Source organism: Salvia miltiorrhiza, chromosome 5 (genome assembly GCF_028751815.1).
Source record: "Salvia miltiorrhiza cultivar Shanhuang (shh) chromosome 5, IMPLAD_Smil_shh, whole genome shotgun sequence".
NCBI classification, from domain to species: Eukaryota; Viridiplantae; Streptophyta; class Magnoliopsida; order Lamiales; family Lamiaceae; genus Salvia; species Salvia miltiorrhiza.
In genome coordinates, this window is record NC_080391.1 from 32731858 (window position 1) to 32754544 (window position 22687).

The 22687-nt window shown below is 35.8% G+C and overlaps 1 protein-coding gene across 2 annotated transcripts in view; it reads right to left on the reverse strand.

The window, feature by feature from the left end:
* Positions 1–8301: 8301 nt before the first annotated feature.
* LOC130986884 (probable U3 small nucleolar RNA-associated protein 11) overlaps positions 8302–22687 on the reverse strand; it is a 41312-nt gene continuing 26926 nt past the window's right edge. Inside the window, exon 2 of one of the 2 annotated variants that reach the window (XR_009089468.1) lies at positions 8302–8754. Coding sequence is in view for 1 of the 2 variants with exons in the window: in XM_057910418.1 (XP_057766401.1) it covers positions 8450–8750 (301 nt within the window). In the remaining variant the exon portion in view is untranslated. The remainder of the gene's footprint in view (positions 8755–22687) is intronic. The other variant, XM_057910418.1, reaches the window with a different exon arrangement.

Here is a 22687-nt window from a genome sequence, read left to right on the forward strand (position 1 = left end):
CATGCTTTCGGTTCTAAGTGTTTCATACACAACAACGATAAGAAGAGGTTGAACACCTTCGATTGCAAGGCTGATCCAGGAGTCTTCCTTGGATACTCCGGAACAGAACGTTCAAGCAAAGCCTATCGAGTGTTCAATACTCAAACTCTATGTGTAGAGGAAACACCTCATGTGATCTTTGATGAGTCTACAGATGGTTTCAGGGAACAAGATGCTGAAAAGAATGTTCAGATCACTGAAGATTCCAAAGCTGAAATCCATACTGACGAGCCCTCTACTGTCTTGGTATGGGGACCTGGCAAGGATGAAGATACTGAGATGATTCAGTATCAGAAGATCAACCAACGGTCTGAAGTTCAAACTGGAGCCAATACAGATGGCAATAGTCAAGGGGGAACTCCAGTTGCTGAAGTTCAAGTTGAACACGCAGAAGCCGCCCCAGCTCAACTCTCCCCTGCTCCAGAAAGTGCTCAACATCCCAGAGCTATTCTAACTGAAGAAGCTCCACCATCTCCTGAAGAAATCAAGAAATATCGAAGATGGTTTGAACTCCACTCTAAGGAGAACATCATTGGAGAACCATCAGATGGCGTCAAGACTCGGAGATCTATGTGCAACCTCGTCTTCGACATCAATCAGAACTGCATCAACGAAGATAAGAATTTCAGCTGTTTCTTATCAACTAAAGAGCCGAAGGATATTGAAGAAGCTCTGAAGTCCATAGAATGGGTCATCGCAATGCTAGAAGAACTCAATGAATTCAACCGGAATTCTGTTTGGGAGCTTGTGGATCGACCAGACGATGCAAAGGTGATTGGCTTGAAATGGATTTTCAAGAACAAGAAAGACGAAGAAGGAAACGTTGTGAGAAACAAAGCAAGGCTTGTGGCTAAAGGATACAGTCAAGAAGAAGGAATCGACTACGACGAGACATTTGCCCCAGTTGCCAGATTGGAAGCAGTCAGACTCTTCTTAGCTTTTGCAGCTCACAAAGGTTTCAAGGTACACCAAATGGATGTCAAGTGTGCATTTCTCAATGGAGTGCTCACAGATGAAGTCTATGTAGAACAACCTCCAGGATTTGAGGCTGCTGGACCAGAAAAGGTGTACAAGCTGAAGAAAGCGCTCTATGGGTTGAAGCAAGCACCAAGAGCGTGGTATGATACTCTCTCGGAGTATCTAGTTGAACAAGGCTTCAAAAAGGGATCTGTGGACAGAACGTTGTTCACTCTCAAAGAAGGAGAAGATCTCTTGCTTGTTCAAATTTATGTCGATGACATAATCTTCGGATCCAAATCCGAACACATGTGCAATAAGTTTGCTGACATCATGAAGAACAAATTCCAAATGTCCATGATGGGAGAAATGAATTTCTTTCTCGGATTGCAAGTCAAGCAGACTAAAGCAGGAATACTGATCAGCCAGTCCAAGTATGCCAAGGAGCTGATAGCTAAGTTCGGTATTCAGCACATGAAGTCAGTCAAGATCCCAATGAACACAAACTGGAAAGTTGATCCAGGTTCAGAAGGAAGCTCTGTCTCTTCGAAGAAGTACAGAGAAATCATTGGATCTTTGCTGTATTTGACTGCGAGCAGACCAGATATCGCATTTGCAGTCGGGGTTTGTGCAAGATATCAATCAGATCCTAAGGAAGCTCATTTAGATGCAGCTAAGCGGATTCTGAGATATCTCAAGGGCACACCCAATTTAGGATTGTGGTACCCAGCAGAGGACGACATCAAGCTCACCGGATTTTCAGACTCCGACTTCGGTGGATGCAAGCTTGATCGCAAATCAACCTCCGGAACATGTCAATTCCTAGGCAACAAGCTCATCTCTTGGTTTTCTAAGAAACAGACTTCAGTCGCCACCTCTACAACTGAAGCTGAATATGTTGCTGCCGGAAGCTGCTGCTCACAAATCCTGTGGTTAGTCCATCAACTAAAGGACTATGGGATCGAGGAAAAGGAAGTTCCTATCTATTGCGACAGCTCCAGTGCTATTGCAATCTCCCAGAATCCAGTTCATCACACCAGAGTCAAACATATTGAGATTCGACATCACTTCATTCGTGATCATGTCGAAAAGAAGAATGTCTCTGTGGAATGGATTCCCACTGCTATTCAGAGAGCGGACCTGCTGACCAAGGCTCTTCCAGAAGAGAGGTTCAACGATCTTTGTGCAAAGATTGGCCTCATCAACCCTGAAGAGTGATGTTGTGTTTGAAGATTTTCTCAAACAGTCATGCTGACTGGTGGTCAACCAACTGCTGCTTCTACGATCGTCGACGTAAAAAGCAATGAAGTCCGAGTGCTCATCTGAAGAGGAAGTCATCCTGATGAATCATCCAGGATCACGTGGTATCAACTGACTACTATGTTCAGTTGATCAGTAAGTATTTTAAAATGCTTACCTTTTCAAAATCAGTTATTTCAGTTTAGAGCTTTAAGTTTTTAGTTCAAAATCTTTTCTCTAACTGATCAGTTTCTTTCAAAAACTTTAACTGATTATTGGAATTGTTGGAATTGGAATATCCGAAATAGGACAAGATTTTTATAAAGTGAAAATCTGTTTTGATTGAACTTGTCCTGATCTTTTTGCCAAAAATCCTTCCAACCTTTTTGCCTCTGCAATAAAATTTCTTGAAACGCTCATTGACATGACATATGTAATGATGCCTTTTGAAGTCCCTCGCAGTGACGGCGGACGCGAAATTTTTCTTCAATTGCATTTAAGGCACAGTTTTCGAAAAACCTTTTCATCTTCTACATGGTTCACATCTTGTCTATTTATACCATGTTGTCTTCATAGTGTTTCTGCATCAACTAACAACTCTCCACAGCTTTCACTGTGAGAAAAAGTTTCAATTGTTTCCAAAGTTGCAGAAAAATTGTTCCGACTAAAGGAGAAATCTATGACTGCAAAGTCATGGAGTGGAAGAATGACGCTCATAGTCTTGGTCTTCACCGGACCCTTCCACTGGATCACAACGTCTCTCCGGCGTCAAAGTTTGCTCTACCCTCACTTGTATCCAGCGAAGCGAACGTCTTCCATTCTCATGCCTGGCGCCAAGAAGCTTCACCGCTTCTGGAGGAGATATACCGTATCGCATATCTCGTGCTCCTCCCTGGCTTGCAACAAACAACGAGATCACTCTTGTTGTTGGCCGGCATCTTCAGCCGCACCGGGTCTATTCTTCACAGACCCTGGGTCGGCGAATCGACGGTGTTAGTCTTCTCAGCTGCCACCGCTTCGATTCTTCCTTCTCACACCCTTCTTCTTCTAATCTTTCTTTCCAATTCACCAACCTGATTCTTCTCCTCATAAGGCAGCCCTCTCCTTTCTTCCAAGGCAACCTTCTTCTATCTTCCGCCTTCTACGTTTTCTTGTCCTCTTCCACTTCTCCGTCTCCCTCATCTCCTCACCCCACCACTGACGTCCTCCTCTTCTATTTATCCGGACTCACTCTGTTCTCAAATCTTCTCACGAGGTTCTGAGACTAGGAGTTGGGTACCGTCTGATCATAGCCTCCATCGTCATCTCTCTTTTTGATGTTGCCAAAAAGGGGGAAAGTTGGGAAAGTCAGAAGTCAGAGAGAAACCTTTTCTTGAGGTTGCTCCTGTCCTCTAACTCTTGACTGATGATGGAACAGCAAAGGATCACCAGAAGTTAGAAGGATGACGTTTCAGAAGAGACCTCAATTCAACGGAAAACAAGTGAGAGTGGAACAAGCTTAGGAACATTGAAGACACGAAGACAGAAGATGAAGATCAAGAAGTTCAAGGCGCAGCCAAGCAGACTGCTGGAGTCCATGGTTTATCCATGATGTTTTTATTTTACTTTTTACTCCAATGTAAGTCTTGCTATGTACCTAGACTGATGGCTTATCAGTCTGTTTAATGAAATGAACTTCTTATTGATCTCACCCTGAAGACAATGACTCTTTGTCCAGGCTCTGATTTATGGTTTTTCTGTCTTCTTGCTGTTCTGTGTTTAGAACTGTTTTCGTTCTTGCTCTGAGTACAAGTTATTTAGGTTCTGTTGTTAAGGGGGAACAACTTTCACCCCTTGTCTAGAACTTGTACTGTGAGCTCAGTCTTTTTGCTGTCTAGAACTGCTGTGTGGTTTTGGCATCATCAAAAAGGGGGAAATTGTTGGGAACCTTGTGGAATATCCTAACCCTTGTTTTGATGATACCAAAATTCATAGGACTTAAATGTAATAGACTAGAATCGTTTTTGAACTCAAGTGTTAGAGTTCGTTTCTAGTTTAGTTGCGGTGTCAAAGACTGAAGACAGAAGAACGAAGACTGAAGACTGAAGACTGAAGACTGCAGTTACCAACTGAAGTATCAGTTGAAGAATCAGTTGAAGACTGATTATTTAATGCGCGCCATGGACTGATACTAAAGTCAAGTATCAGTTGAACATTCCTCATAGGACTGATCTTCCAACGTTCAGAGGAAGCCACGTACGCTCAAGTACAGCCGCATTAAATGCAGAGATATCTCAATATCTTATCTCTGCAGAGGTCATTCCTATCTGGTGATTACTTTTCAGAGATGTCACATCTCCTGTCCATCAAAGAGAGCCGTTTCCACACAGACAAGGAACCTCGAAGATTGAAGCCTCAGCCCAAATTCGAATTGCTCTCCAACGGAAGAAATCTTGAGGACGATTTACGCCAACGGATCTATTCAAGAGTTCTCCTACAAATAGCGCTCGGGGATCACTTCAACCTTCACCGATTCAACGACATAAGCTGAAGCTCTGCCGAAATAGCTACTCAGCCTAAAGCTTAAACCGCCCAAAGCTTGAATCGAAGAAGAGAATTCCAAAGCCAAAATCAGTCACTGCTGATTACATACATTCTCTTAGACCCTAGGCATATATTCTGTGTACCCAGAAGCCAAAGGTTAAACTTGCTTCAAAGAACTCGTTCTTTGTAAGTATAGTTGGCACTCGTTTAAACCTCTCCCCCATAAGAGTGTTTGAGTGACTCGGAGTTTCAGAAGGTGTTCTGAACTCTGATAGGAAAGCCTGAGCACGAGGTGTGCTTAGCAAGGAAATCCTGCGCGAGCTGTGTAGGTGCTGAAATCCTGCGCGAGGTGTGTAGGTTGGGAAACTCTACGCGAGGTGTGTAGGTGCTGAAGAGAGAGTTTATCTTCAGTTCACGGTTTGCAGTGCACCAGGGAAGCACTTGCGGAGTGGATTGTTGGTCTGATCAACCAGCCGTGGATGTAGGAAAGAGTTTTTCCGAACCACGTAAAAGTCTCTGTGTTATTTACAGCTTTCAGTTTTACATTCATAACTGTGTTATTTCAATTGATAAAACTGAATGCTGACTAACTGAAAAGAGAAACCTTAATCCAACTATCTGCTCCACCGAGGCTATTCGAAACTAAGTTTAATTTCCGCTGCGTATGATATCAATCTGACTCACTATCCTCTGATAGTAAGGAAGAGAGATATCATCTTCATCTTTGCAAACACGACTGAAGCCCTTACGTGGATCAGTTAAGTTCCAGTGACTTAACTGATAACTCTTTACTGAAGAGCTTTCAGTATCAGTCGTCAACCATGTTGGTCAATACTTATTTCGGTTAAACAGGTGTCTTGTTTGCTTGTAAAGTTTCGCTTCTATCTCTGACTGAGATCCCTCTGATTGAGGTTTGTAGATAGTCACAAAAATAGCCTATAGGTGTATTCCCTCCCCCCCCCATACACCTATTCGAGACCCCCCAGACCTAACATTAACCTTAGCCTTGTCATTCACAGTGTCATTATGTTCTCCCATCCCCCCAAGCTTTGTCTTGCGGCACCTATCTGGGGAGTGTCCCGTAATCTTGCAACGACCACAATATAGAGGGAGATTTTCGAAAACAAACTCAATATGAAAAGAAAAATCCTCCATATCAATAAGAAGAGTATTAGGAAGAGGGAGAGACATATCTATTTCAACAAGAATACGGGCAAATTGTCCAAAATCTCTCCCTGCCGAAGCACCATCGATCTTTAGAGTTGAAGACCATATATTATAATATAATATTAAAGTCAAAATAATTAAACTCAACATTCATCAAATTTAATTATATAATTGAAATATTATTTAAGTTGGAATAAAAAATAATATAATTATTATAAAAAATTTAATCGATAAGAATTAGTGGTTTTGAAAGAAAAGAAAAAAAAAAGCAATACGTGAGGAGGTTGCGCGGTAAACTTTATAACATACACTTGAAGACAAAGTAGTATGTTATAGTATTATAATTGATACAATAACAAAAAAATTGACTACCATAGTGTGAATAGCAAAATTCAAATAGTTAATCTCAAAAAATCATATACTTGAATAATAATTTAGTATGAAACGCGATATAATAATAATAATAAATAATTATGGATAGCGCAATAAAGTTGAATTAATTAATTGAAATAAATTAGTTAATTTGAAAATTAAAAATTAAATAAAATCAATCATGAGTCATGAAAAAAATGAGTTTATATGTCTTGCTTAATCGTAAAAAAAAAATGAACCATGATTGTGTGAGTAACGAAGTCAAAATAATTAAACTCAATGCAAACAAGTTTAATTGATAGTTGAAATTAATTAGTGAATTTGTAATAAAAAAGAATGAATCATATGATGGGATTTTGCTCGAAAAAAGTATATAACATATACTTTATTAAAATCCATATAATAATAAGAAAATGAAATGCTATAGGGTGAGTAACGAGAAAAAATTAAATTAGATGAATCATATGCTTTATTTAATTGAAAAATCCATATAATAATAAGAAAATGAAATGCTATAGGATTTTGATCGTAAACCTATATAGCATATGCTTTATTTGAATATAATATAAGCAAGTATTGTACTCGATGTGGTAATAGCAAAATGAACCACAATTGTCTGAGTAACGAAGTCAAAATTATTATATTCAATTAAATCAAATTTAATTGATTAGTTGAAATTATATAACAATATACTTAAAGACCATATATAATAATATAGTATTATAGTAGAAATAATTAAACTCAACATTCATCAAGTTTAATTATATAATTGAAATAATAAAAAATTATATTATTAATTAAATCCGATATAATAATAAGAAAGAATTAAACTCAATGAAATAAAGTTGAATTAATCAAATGAAATAATTTAGTGACTTTGAAAAGTTAATATTCATGAATCGTACGATGGAATTTTGCTGGGAGAACTACTATAGTGTGTCTAATGAACTCGTATAACTATACTCATGTAATCAAGTTGCATAATATAATTGAAATAAATTAGTGTGAATAGCAAAGTAGAAATACAATTACTCAATGATTCATACGTTGAGAACTAGCGTGAAAAAACTGTATAACATATACATTTTTTGAATGTGTTACAATAATTTCGAAATTGGACTCATATATTTATTGTGACCGATAGAATTCAAGACATAGATATTACATTTACAAATCCTAAAATTTAATTAATTAATTAATAATAGGAAACAAATTAGTGAAAACAAATAAAAATAACAAAAATTTAGCAATATAAATCCGAAATTATAACATAATTTTATATTAGATAAAAATAAATAATATTATTTTTATCTTATAAAAAAATCTAATTTTCGAAAAAATTAAAAAATAATATCCAAAAACAAATCTAGTATTATTTTAAGGAGAAACACAAAATTAGTTGAAATAAATTAATAAAAAACAAATAAACACAAAATTTAGGAGAAATAATTTTTGAAAAAAATAATAATATTAATTTAGAAAAAAAATAGCTGGAAACAAACCTAGAAATATTATAACAAGAAACACTAAATTATTGGTAACAAATCAATAATTAAATTTAAAAACAAATAAATAAAAAACAAAACCGAACAAAAATTTAAAAAAAATCGAATTATATAAATAACAAAATTGTCCAAAATAAAAACATAAAAATAAGGAAACAAAGTCTTCAAAAATAAAGGAAACAAACTAACCGAAAATAAAGGAAAAAAATGGCCGAAAAAACACTAAAGATGTTGGCCGAAAAACACTAAAGATGCTGGCCGAAAAAAATGAAATAATATGGCAGAAAAAAAGAAAGAAAATGGATGGAATAAATCAAGGATAAATCAGTAAATATACTAAACCCATAAAACCGGCCCACACTCTAAGCAGGTAAAAAACCGGTTTTTTACCAGGTGTAACGTACACCTGGTGTTCAAATATCACTACCCATATTAATTATAGTAATAAAAAAGTACATACTTCATGATTTCAATACTTTTAATTCAATAATTTTTTTTTTTGTGTGTAAGCATTAGAAGAATAACAAAACACACGGATACAAAAATCAATTTATGTATGTTTGAATTCACGCTCCAAATTTTAGAGATCTAGCTAATAAAGGAGAGAATATGTTCTTGAATTAGCACATTAATTTGCGCTGCACACCTCACTCCCTCTCCCTCTCTCTCTCCCTCGGCGTTTTATTTCCTGTCCATTTGAATACAGGTCCTGCCGTTGGATAAACAATTTCATCTTCAAGAAGCTTTCGTTTTCGACCCTTTTTCTGCAGTTCTTTCTGCATTGCCATATCCATGTATATCTTCTCTAGCTCTTTAACTCGGCTTCTTCTAGCCTCTAGCTCACGGTATGAAGCAATTATCTTCCTTTTAATATCTTTGGGAAAGTCTTCAAAAGAGTGGTTTTCTCTGTGTTCAGAAGCCTGAGCTCGAATTTCTATTGCTTCAGTCCTATCTTCAGCATAGTAAACATGTTGGGGTTGATGCCTGATTGTCAACAGAGTGCAGTGTAGCATGCAAATATACATACTCACAAACAAATCTACATATAATATACATATATAAATAACTAAGGTTTGAAGTTTTAGATGGCAGTGATTTTGAGCAGCATATTCAATTTGTTTCCCCTAAAAGTAAGAAAAAAAAGCAATAAAATATTCATTGAAAATTTGTTTCCCCTAAAAGTCAAGCGCTGACACAAGTACACAACTTGGTTTGCTTAGAATGACTTATACACAATAGTTGCTTAGCGAGCAGGTGATAAGGATATCACTCTCATTCAGTTTCAAGTATCATCAACTCACACACAAGCCAAATTTTTTTGAAAATGAAGCATCTCAATCCAGCTTCAAATAATAGAACAACTAATTAGATCAATAATATTCAAGCATATCTCCACAACGGGCAGAAATTTGAGCAGTAGCAAAAACTGAGCTAATAATCCAACTACATGAATAGAAAAATATAAAAAAGTACTTTTTTAGCCACAAATCTTTTTATATAACTTAAAAGTAACAAAAACAAATATAAGATGAATAATTATCCAAGCAAAAGACATGTAAACCATTTAGACAAGTATTTATATCATAAAACAATGGCTAAGAAGCAATATTTATAGCAAAATGTGTAGCCCGTTACCCGTGTGACCGTGTCAGTTAAACACCCACCCATGACTGAAACACCCGTGTCATAAACTTGGAAGATAAGAACATGGTTTTCAACACAATATATGGTGAAACTCTATGTTTCTAGATCGAAGAAAAAAAAACTGAAATGTTGGACTGAAGATATAATTTGAGATGAAAAGAAGTGGTCTTATATCTTATTTGGCAGAGGTGCCTCTCGTTGTGCATTTGAATGGGTCGAGACATTTTTTATACGAAAAATGACGAGAACTCCATATACACAGTTAACAAAATTTTAAATATTGTGAACTTATTGCTTAAAGTCATAATTATAAATAATTAAAAATTAGAAACTTAGAAACATTAAAGATAGGTTAGTTAAGTTAAATAACTAAAATTCACAATTAAAAGGTCACATACAAAGAAAAGAAAGTCTGCACCATTAATCCAAAACTGGGTTTATATGTTAGTTTATTCTGGTAAGGAAGGAGTAGTACAAACCACTGAAAGATATTATGGACTAGATTAGGATATATTTGATATATTCTAATACTAAGTAAGACAGTTCAAGTGTGAATTCCTTAGTCGTAATTGTTGACTCAAGTGTGAATTCCTTAGTCGTAATTGTTGACTAAGGAAGACAAGACAATTTAGAATTGTCTTCTTCGCTTATAAATAAGGGAGCTTGGTCTTACGAATCGATATATGAAAATATACAAAAACATTAGAAGCTTTTGCTTGTGAAACACCTAGAGAGTACTATGGTTTCAATCGGAGATTTCCTAGCTGTCGAAGATTGAAACATGCACTGGGAATTGTTCCTGCATCGAATCGACATACACGTGGATACCTCTAGTGGTGGATTCAATTCGTAGGAATCGAGATGCACGTTTACTACACAACGAGTAAGTTAATTTTATTGTTGTGTACGTTTGTAATCTCTACACATGAATCAATTGTAAATCTAGATCTAATCCTTGACTGTTATTTCCGCTGCGTATCATTAGATGATGTCAAGGATATCCAACAGTGGTATCAGAGCACGGGGCTCGATTTACAATTGTGATTGTGTTCTAATTGTTTATGGGTTAAGAATATGTGATTTTAGAAATCTGAAACTGGAAATTGAAATCGCAAGTTTTGGAAATTTGGGATTAAGGAATTTCGAAACCATTTTCTGAAATTGGGCTATCTTTGCTGGGCCATTCGCCGGATCCAAGCCGACCACGTTCATGAACGAGGTGGCGACGGTGGCTCGGGGCTCGCCAGTGTGCAGCGCCCGACCACCAGTCGGCAGCTGCGTCGTGGCTTCAAACCGACGCGCCGCTGCACCTCTTTAGCAGTCCCGCCATCTCGGGCTTGGAGTCCGAAAAATGAAGGGCGACTGTTGGTGGAGGTCTTGCGTGCCGGAGGCGGCGAATCCACGGCTGTGAACGGCGACGAGGAGCTTCGTGCTCTTTCGGCCGGAATGGCTGAGGAACGGTGAGGACGCGGGCAGGCGTCTGGAGACGTCGCCGCTTACCTCCGACGCGCCTTCGAGCCGCGACCGGCTGGGATCCGTCCAGCTAGAGCGCCGTTTCTTCCTCCGCTGAAAACGCGTCCCCTCCGATGCGGCTTCGAGCTGCGACCGGCGTGGAGACCTCCGGCGTGGACGCGCGACGTCTGACGGGCGAAGAGGCGGCAGCGGGGCTCCGGGCGAGGCGACGGGAAGGAGAAAGGGGCAGCGGCTGCTGCTGCAAACCCCTTTTCTCAAACCCTTATTGCTGAAAGTTGATTTGGGCCTCGGTCTGGGCCTGGTCTGGGCCTAGGGCTGCTGGGCTTCTGTTTCTCTTCTTAAGAGGCTGGGCCTGTGAAATTTTAAAATATAAATGGCCCTTTTGGGCTGAAACTGTTTTATAAAAAAAAAAATGTTATTAATTTAGAATTAATAATATTAATCCCAATTTCAGAATTGAATTTATTAATTAGATTAATAAATCTTGTTTATTATCATTTTAGAAATAATAATAATCAGTGTGTTTATATTAATTTGGAATTAATATAAACTAATTAGATTAATGAATTTTATTTAGTATTATTATTTTGAAAGAATAATATTGAATGCAAATTTATATTGATTTGGAATTAATATAAATTGACTAATTCATTAATTTGATTTGCAAATCATTAATTATTGTTATTTTTGAAATAATAATATTTGATGAGTTTCTATATTAATTTTGAATTAATATATCAAATTATTATTTTTGAAATAATAATGTTGTATTGATTTGGAATTAATACAAACTGATTAGCCCATATTTTAATTGGAGAATAAAATTTTAATTGGATTAAGGAATTTTATTCGTAGAGATTTTATGTTGTTTTGTGATAAGCATGCTATTTGATTTTATGCTTATTATTTAACTATAGTAGTTAGAGACCGCTTTTATGCTTGGGTAGGCGGCGCCCTGTATATGTAGTCCGCGTTACTATGTATGGGTAGGCGGCACCCAATACGTGTGGTCCGCATTTCGTATGCCTGGGTAGACGGCACCCAGTAATTGTGTTGCTATTTAATATTGGATATTAAATATAAGCAATTAATATCGCATGCTAAATCCCCATTAAATATAAGTCGTTGTTTGAGCACAAAACGCGTCGTCCATCATAATTGTCTGAGCAACCCATCCTTTTCGATCAAAGAGTATTTACATAAAATTGTATGCTCTAATCTACAAGGCCAAGGCTCATTCATAGGTTGGCACCGTGTGATGGGGTTGACTTACTTAAATCATTTTGGAACGCAAAGCGACCAAGAATAATTTAAGGACGCAGATTAATTGGATTAATCAACCAAGAATTGCAAAATTGTTGTTGCAATTGGCTTAGAGGCCTACTAAGTGATATTATTGTAGTCATCAGCAAAGCAGAGGCTGCATAATATTGACTTGGATCTTGGACCACTAAGATTTATATTGATTATAAATTCGTATTTTATGTTGGGGGCATAAGATATGTTAAAATTAGTGGGAGCTAATCAAAACAAAATTGCCTTGTTTGATTAGTAAAATAAATGTGACTTTTTGATTTGATTCCTTTTACTGCTTTCTTTTATCTCTGTTTTATCTGCAACTGTTTTGTTATGTTTGTTGGATACGGTAAATTGACTAGGTCAAACTTTCTGGATTGACCGCGTAATTTGCGTTTGGTGCTATTTAATATTGGATATTAAATATAAGCAATTAATATCGCATGCTAAATCCCCATTAAATATAAGTCGTTGTTTGAGCACAAAACGCGTCGTCCATCATAATTGTCTGAGCAACCCATCCTTTTCGATCAAAGAGTATTTACATAAAATTGTATGCTCTAATCTACAAGGCCAAGGCTCATGGATTGGCTAGACAGGATTGATTATGTCTTCAAGAAATCAATCCACATCATCCTTAATGTGACTTTAGAAACTTTCAAAATGTTTGACATTGAAAGTTATAAGAAACATATGGATGATGTAACTTCTGCTAAATATGTCATGATTGTGTCTATGAGTTTGGAACTGCATAAACAACGTAATCATATGTTTTCGATTGAGATGTTGATACACCTGAAGAGTGTTGATGCTTTAGAAGCTAAGACCATAAAGTATAAGATACTCATGGATCTCTTCAGGATTAATCTACATGGAGTAGACAAGGTCTCTATGAATGTCTTGAAGAAGATTGAGTTAATGAGAGATTGACATCGATTGGGACGAGACTATTCGATATTTGTCTCAATCAACTTAATCTTGCAGTAATGATCTGTCTCATTTGTGAACTTCATAGTGAATTCAAAATGAACAATAGGACAGTGACACTGCCATGAGTTTCATGACATGTTAAGAACGATGTTGAATCGTCTTCCACTAAGGACAAATAAGTTCTTATGATTAATGCTTCTGCCAATTCTAACCCAAAAGGAAAGAAAAGGTAAAAGAAGGATCAAAGAACTAAATTTTGTATCCTAAGGTGGAAACCAAAAGAAGCAGAAGTTACCCAAAGATGAAATACTTTTTGTCAAGAAAATGACACAGGAAAGGATACTGCTTGATGTTCAAAACATTGGATGTTTTGATAGCAGAATTTGGTATATTTTTCATTGAGGTGAACATGTAACAACTCATACTCCTGGGTATTAGATACGAGTTATAGTTCACACATTTTTAAAATGTGTGTTGTCTAACTAAAAACAGGAGAGTGGGACCAAGGAAATTTGACTTACGCATCTGTTTTGAGCAATAGTTGCTGCTAAATGCATAATGTCTTATGGATTTGATCTATCTCTGGGTTTGTGGACATGTTAGATTGTTATTTTGTTCTTGGAATTACGAGGAATATAATTTACATTCTCGTGTTAGACATTGAAGTTTTTCTATCCATTTTACTTATAGAATTTATTCTACTTTGCTTAATGGAGATGAAAATATTTCACTTGAGAATACTTTATATTTGCTCAATGCGAACAAAATATCCTCAGTGTGTAAAATAAACCATCACAAGCAATGCGAATAGTCCGACTTAACTTTGGCATGTAGGCTTGGTCACTTAATGAGAAATGATTAACAAGATCGAGAAAGTTAGACTAACTCACACTTTTTGACGTAAAGTCTTAAAGTGCTTGTGAAATCACATCTCAAGGTTAAAATGACCAACGAGCCACTTTCTAGGAAAAGAATACAAGCTAAAGAAGTACTTGAGTTGATTCACATAGTGATATGTGGACCGTTTCCAACTCAAGCACAAAGTGGATTTTCGTACTTCACAACTTTCACAGACGATTTCTTAAGGTATGGAAATGTGTATCTTATGAAACACAAATCAGAAACTTTGAGAAATCTATGGAGTTTAAGTTAGAAGTCAAGAAACAACTTGGAGAAGTATTTAATCTCTAAGATTAGATCGAGAAAGAAATACTTAAGCCATGTGTTCGCCGATTGCTTGAAGTCATATGGAATCCATCCACAATGGACTCCTCTAGGGATACCTTATTTGAGTTGGGTATTCGAAAGGAGAAATCGAACTTCATTAGATATGGTTCGATCCATAATGAGCTTCTCAAAACTTTCAGTGTATCTTTGGGACCATGCCTTGTTTATTATTGCTTATATTCTGAACCAAGTTCCACTTGAATTAGTTGAGTAAATATCATATGATTGTGGTATTGAAAGAAGCATAGTTTACACATGTGTGAACCTTGGGTTACACTACATATGTAGAGAAAATGCTCGCTGATTAGTTGGAATCAAAAGTGAGAAGTGTTACTTTGTGGGATATCCGAAGAAAACACGAGAATACTACTATTTTCTTGAAAAATATAAGTTCTCAGTTTTAGGATTGCGATGTTTCTTGAAAAGACTTGGTCTATAGAGAACAAGATCGTTATGACTTAGATCTTGATAAGATTTTAGAGCCACAAAGTCAACATGGAGGAAGAAAACTTGTTAGATGGTCTAAACAAGGATTTAGTGGGAGCTGTTCATGATCTTATTGGTACTGATGCACTACTTAGAGCGTCAGACACATCCAATAAGAGCAGTATTGAAGAATTTTGCAGAAATGCAAGATTCTTCAATACGGGGGGAGATATGACATTGGATGTCGAAGATCCTTCATCATGATATAGCGGATCAACTTCCTCAAGTTCCTCAAGTTCAGAATAACGAAGAGCCTGCACAAATGCAACGTCGTATAAGTTCTAAAGAACGTAAACCAACTAAAGAATGTATCTATTAATCTAGGATCAAGATGATAAAGAATTTGGAATTGGTGATGAACTTAGAACCTATGCGAAACTATGATAGTCATAGGTTCCATGATGGTCATATATTCTTAGAAGTGGCAAAAGCCATAAAATCTAAAATGGATTGGTTAGACCTTAACTGAGTCATCATCTGGGGTAATATCCATTTGATGCTAATGACAATGTGCAAACCTGCAAGGCGAGGTTAGTGGCAAAAGGTTATATAATCACTGTGAGAGCATTGATTATAATGAAATCTTTTCACTAATTGCTAAAGTCAAGTCCATTGAGATTTTGCTTGTTGTTATGAACTAAAACAAGCTTCTAGAATATGGAACAATTATTTTGACAAAGAAATCAAATCGTTTGATTTTGGTCAAAAGCAAAGAAAATCATTGTGTTTATAGGAAACACAAGAATGAGAACAAAATTTCCATCATCATTTATGTATGACATATTGAAAATGAAAATTGTTGTACTCATGATGCAATCCATGAAAGACCAGTTGTAAATTTCCTTCATGGTGAAGGATTTGAATAAAGCCTATTATATCCTTGGGATCCAGATCTATTGAGTTTGAGCTAATAGACTGTTAGGCTATCAAAATCCACTTACATAGACAAGATGTTAAGGCGATATTCCATGAAGAAGTCCGAAATGACATCTACCAATGGAATATGGCATCTTTTTGTCAAGGAAGGATTGTCCTTCTAATGACAATGAGATTTAATGCACAAAGAATGATCCTAATGCTAGGGCAATAGGATGGTCATGAATGTCATGATTTTCATTACACAAGGTGTAGTTTGTGTGCTTAGCATCGTTGGCAGATTTTAAGTGATATTAGAAACAAGAGATTATGTTAGAGCAAGTTCCCACATAAGAGGACATAGCTAATCCTTTTGACCGGTTGTTATGCATTATGAATCATAACAAACACTTTGAGTGTTTGGGCATTGGATATCTTAGAGACTGGCTTTAGTCAGTGGGAGTAAAAAGTAATATGTCTAGAAATAATCTGTGTTGAGACTTATTACTTGATCACATTTATGACATTTGATGTCACTAATGGCATTATGCATTTATATGATTGAATACTTTGATTATTTGTTTTCATTCAATTAAATGTTCCCATGAGTTTATATTGTTGCTAATTTAGTGGGAGGTTAGCAATAGAGTATAACTCTTAAAGAGCCCCAACTAAGGATCATCAAGATTGGGATATTGATGATATGTTATAAGTTGGCATGCGATCTGTATCACATTCTTAGAGAATATAGTTGTTCCCACGACTATGAGATATTAGATACTCGTGATAGATGCATGGATACTTTAGAGAGTATTGGCATACCCAACCAATATATCATTTGTTTTGGTGTCTATGATTATTGGTGTGTGGAGTTTGTGACAGTCCTTTGACTTGAGGGCAATGCTTATCTTACTTATTGAATGGTATACTTTGACCAAGTACAATGCTTGCACTCCAACCAAAGGGGTAGATACGGCTTGTGTTGGGTATATCGGGATATAAGGGAAGGTGGTAGTTGTGCCAAGATAGGATTCATTCCTCGATTTACATTTCGAGAAGAACACTCAGTTTCTCTATATTACTTGACCGTTAAGTCACTGGCCAGTGCAATTGATATGTTCGAACTTTAAAAGTTGAACATGATCGATGGAGGTCATTTAATAAAGATGAGATAAATTGATAGAGCTATTAGAAAGACACAATGGCAAATTCTAGGCTCTATCGAGTGGTTCGTGAATGAAAGGATGTTACTATATCTTCGCATAAAGGTTTTGTTTACAGAATCCACGTAAACGTTCTTCATATATCGAGTTCGCTACACAACGCAGTCTAGGAGTTTTGTGTAGACTTTAATTTGATTATCGACGATAATGGAGGCCTATTGGGTCACACTTTATGTGTATTGTTGATTCGCTTAAGAGTGCAAAGTTAGTGCTTGGTGTTTAATATAATGCTAGTCCAAGTGGGAGATTGAAAGATATTATGGACTAGATTAGGATATATTTGATATATTCTAATACTAAGTAAGACAGTTCAAGTGTGAATTCCTTAGTCGTAATTGTTGACTCAAGTGTGAATTCCTTAGTCGTAATTGTTGACTAAGGAAGACAAGACAATTTAGAATTGTCTTCTTCGCTTATAAATAAGGGAGCTTGGTCTTACGAATCGATATATGAAAATATACAAAAACATTAGAAGCTTTTGCTTGTGAAACACCTAGAGAGTACTATGGTTTCAATCGGAGATTTCCTAGCTGTCGAAGATTGAAACATGCACTGGGAATTGTTCCTGCATCGAATCGACATACACGTGGATACCTCTAGTGGTGGATTCAATTCGTAGGAATCGAGATGCACGTTTACTACACAACGAGTAAGTTAATTTTATTGTTGTGTACGTTTGTAATCTCTACACATGAATCAATTGTAAATCTAGATCTAATCCTTGACTGTTATTTCCGCTGCGTATCATTAGATGATGTCAAGGATATCCAACAACCACATCATCTGAAATCGATCAGTAGCACCACCAAAAATAGAAGAAATAAAAAGGAAAACAAAAAAAGAAAACATTTGTAGTCTGCAACAAAGTAAAATGTGCTTCTTCTACGAACTGGAAGGAGAAGTCATTACCGAGAGAATGTCGATAACAGAAGCCATGGCTGAGAGAGCATGGCAATCAGTCAAAAGGCCTAAGAGCTATCTAAACATAATCGAACTCCATAAGTCATACCACTAATTGCTTTAAAGGACAAATGTTCTAGCACAAAAACTTAAATGAGCGCTGTTATAAATTTGCGCTCACCATATGCGCGCGCCCGACCCGCTCTGCAATGGGTCTTTTGACCCATTTTGTAAATTTTTTTTAAAAAAAATTCCGCTTTTTTTGGGCAGGACCGCTTCACTTCTCAGTTCTCACCTTTCTCTCTCTCTCTCTCTCTCTCTTATTTTCTCTCTCTTCCCCTCCTTCGTCCCGTTGAAATTTCGCCGCCTCTTCTCTCTTCAGGGGCGTCAGCCGCCGTGGCTTCGTCCGGCGAGGTGCGGCTCGTCGCAGGCCCTTCCTCTCCTTCATCTCACTCCTTAGGTGTTTCTCCTCACATTCAGAAAACATATAATCACAAATTGAGCCCTAAATCCTTTTCGGAGTTGCCGCTGCCGCATCCCTTCTCTGGTGAGTCAGGGCTGTCGCCTCGCCTTCATCCCCGGCGACGTTTCGTTCGTCCATGTCTCACTATCTCTGAAATCCTCTCTCAATTTCAGCGAAGGCGGGTCGAGCCCTAACCCTCCAAGTTCTCTTCGATTCCTGCCGCCGCCCTAGTCTGACAGCCGCCGTCCGGGTTTCAAAGAGCAGCGCCGCCCGAACCCTAGGCTCCAGATCTTGGCCTCCCTCGTTTTTCGACAACAACCATAGCTGCCACCCATCTGTTGTATTAGCCCTTCATCCTTCGGCTTTGACATTCCGATGAGGCTGGTTGTCGCCGCCTCTGAAATCCGGCATCCTCTTCTCCTTTCATCTTACCTCACTGAATCTCCGCTCACAATCCGATGGTCCGCCACTCCCTGTTCCGAAACCCGTCAGGGCAGACAGCCTTCTCAAGGCAGTGTCGCTCCGCTCTCCTCAAAAGCTAAGTTCAAACTTCCTACTGCTGCAATAGGAATTCTAATTCTACAAACTACATTCAAATGAGGTTTATTGATGGGCATGATCAAGAGATGATTTAAGTAGATTCCTGAGGCTTTGGCCCCAAGTGAAGAAAAAGAAGGCGAAGGTGAGGAAGATAATAAGTATGGAAACTCTGAAGCACCATTCGCAGCAGAGAGAGGTTCGATCACAACGACACCATTCGCTGTGATTTTTATGTCTTGAGGGGTTCAAGTGGGGTGTTAGAACGCAGCATAACTGTTGATTTTAGTAATTGGAGGGAATCTTCTTTGTGTTCTTTTGTGGATTCATGGCTAATGTTTAAAGTTAAGCTAATGTATAATGTTGGATTTCTCTGGTGGCTCTTAGGGGGCATTGCAAGTTTAATTGCACTTTTATTTGTTTCGTCTTATGTTCTTGTTCTTGTGGAGCAAAGTTGAAGTGCTAGTTTTGCTATTGTTTTGATCAAAATCATTGATTCGTAGTTCCAATTATGTATCTCTATAGAGTTTTCAACAACTGGTGTAGATTCCTTCGCTGGTTCAAATGTATTCGTGTTGATAAGGCACTAATAATTAGGGAGTAGTGTTGGTAAAACCATTTCCTTTCTTGATGCAAAAGTGAACTCTTGGGGTTTGATTATGTGATTTATGTATGATATTAATCATAGCAGCTTTGGTTTTAGGCATTTGTGTTGAAATGACATTTTAAATAATACAAAAATGACACTGTTTAACTTAGTAAAAAAATACTTTTAAAATATATAAATGACACTACTTATAAGAATGACACTATCATTTATTCAAAATGAAACTATGTTTTGTTAAGTGACACTATTAATACATCGAATCAACACTATAACCTTGCAAATGACAATTGCTATAATTGACACTATTCAGATATACAAATGAAACTATTTATAATAATTGACACTATAACATTGTAAATGTCATTTCTATAATTGACACTATTTGTAAATATAAATGACACTACTTGTCAAGAGGCACTATTAATACATTAAATTGACACTATGTGATTTTGAAATTGATACTATAACATTTTAAATGACATTTAATATGACACTTTAAGATTTAGAATGACGCTTTAATAATTTGAATGACACTACTAGATTTCAAATGACACTATAACATTCGAAATGACACTACAATATTTGAAATGACAATATGACACTTAACATTTCAAATGATACTACTATATTTCAAACGACACTATAACATTTCAAATGACACTACTCCAACATAAAAATGACACTACAAGCTTTCAAAAGACACTTTAACATTTGAAATGACACTTTAAGATTTAGAATAACACTTAGACGTTTCAAATGACACTACAAGATTTCAAAAGACACTTTAACATTTCAAAAGACACTTTAAGATTTAGAATGACACTTAATACATTACGAATGACACTACTAGATTTCAAATGACACTACAACATTTGAAATGACACTACAATATTTGAAATGACACTATAACATTTCAAAAGAAACTATAAAATATCAAATAATATTATAACATTTCAAATGACACTTTAACATTTCAAAAGAAACTATAAAATATTAAATGACACTACTATATTTCAAATGACACTATAACATTTAAAATGACACTTTAACATTTCGAATGACACTCTAAGATTTCAAAAGACATTACAATATTTCAAATGACACTTTAATGTTTCAAAAGACACTATAATATTTCACACTACTCCGACATAAAAATGACACTACAAGATTTCAAAAGAGACTTTAATATTTCAAAAGACACTATAACATTTGAAATGACACTGTAAGATTTAGAATGACACTTAGACATTTCGAATGACACTACTAGATCTCAAAAGACACTTTAACATTTAAAAAAAGATTATAACATTTGAAATGATACTTTAAGATTTAGAATGACACATAGACATTTCGAATGACACTACATGATTTCAAAAGACACTTTAACATTTCAAAAAACACTTTAACATTTAAAGTGACACTTTTAAGATTTAGAATGACACTATGACATTTTGAATGACACTACAAGATTTCAAAATGCACTACAAGATTTCAAATAACACTTTAACATTTTGAATGACATTACAAGGTTTCTAATGACACTTTAATAATTTGAATGACACTACTAGATTTCAAATGACACTATAACAATTGAAATGATACTACAATATTTGAAATTACACTATAACAGTTTAAATGACACTTTAACATTTCAAAAAAAACTATAAAATATTAAATGACACTACTATATTTCAAATGACACTACTCCGACATATAAATGACACTACAAGCTTTCAAAACACACTTTAACATTTCAAAAGACACTTTAAGATTTTGAATGACACTTAGACATTTTGAATGACACTACAAGATTTCAAAAGACACTTTAAGATTTAGAATGACACTTTAACATTTCGAATGACACTATAAGATTTGCAATGACACTTTTGAACATTTCGAATGACACTATAACATTTTAAAATGACACTATAACATTTCGAATGACACTATAACATTTGCAATTACACTTTTGAACATTTCGAATGACACTATAACATTTCAAAATGACACTTTAAGATTTCGAATGACACTACATGAAATCTTAAAAATGACACTATAACATTTCGAATGACACTATAACATTTCAAAATGACACTTTAATAGTTTCAACAAATGACACTATAACATTTCGAATGACACTATAAGATTTGCAATGACACTTTTGAACATTTCGAATGACACTATAACATTTTAAAATGACACTATAACATTTCGAATGACACTATAACATTTCAAAATGACACTTTAAGATTTCGAATGGCACTACATGAAATCTTAAAATTGACACTATAACATTTCAAATGACACTATAACATTTCAAAATGACACTTTAAGATTTCGAATGACACTACATGAAATCTTAAAAATGTAGTGTCATTCAATTCTTGAAGTTTCATTTGAAATGTCTTAGTGTCATTTGAAATCTTGTAGTGTCATTTGAATTGTTGAAGTGTATTTGAAATGAAATAGTGTCATTTGAAATGTCATAGTGTCATTTGAAATCTTGTAGTATCATTTGAAATCTTCTAGTGTCATTTGAATTATTGAAGTGTCATTTGAAATCTTGTAGTGTCTTTCAAATCTTGTAGTGTCATTCGAAATGTCATAGTGTCATTTAAAATCTTGTAATGTCATTTGAATGTCATAGTGCTATTTTTAAATCTTGTAGTATCATTTGAAATGTTATAGTGTCATTCGAAGTGTCAGTTGAAATCTCATAGTGTCATTTGAAATCTTGTAGTGTCATTTTGATATGTTATAGTGTCCTTTGAAATCTTGTAGTGTCATTTCAATTGTTGAAGTTTTATTTGAAATGTCATAGTGTCATTTGAAATCTTGTAGTGTCCTTTGAAATGTCATAGTGTCATTTGAAATGTCATAGTGTTATTTGAAATCTCGCAGTGTCATTCAATTTTTGAAGTTTCATTTGAAATGTCATAGTGTCATTTGAAATCTTGTAGTGTCATTTGAATTGTTGAAGAGTAATTTGAAATGGAATAATGTCATTTGAAATGTCTTAGTGTCATTTAAAATCTTGTGGTATCATTTGAAATCTTCTAGTGTCATTTGAATTGTTGAAGTGTCATTTGAAATGGCATAGTGTCATTTGAAATCTTGTAGTGTCTTTGAAATCTTGTAGTGTCATTCGAAATGTCATAGTGTCATTTAAAATCTTGTAGTGTCATTTGAATGTCATAGTGTTATTTTTAAATCTTGTAGTGTCATTTGAAATGTTATAGTGTCA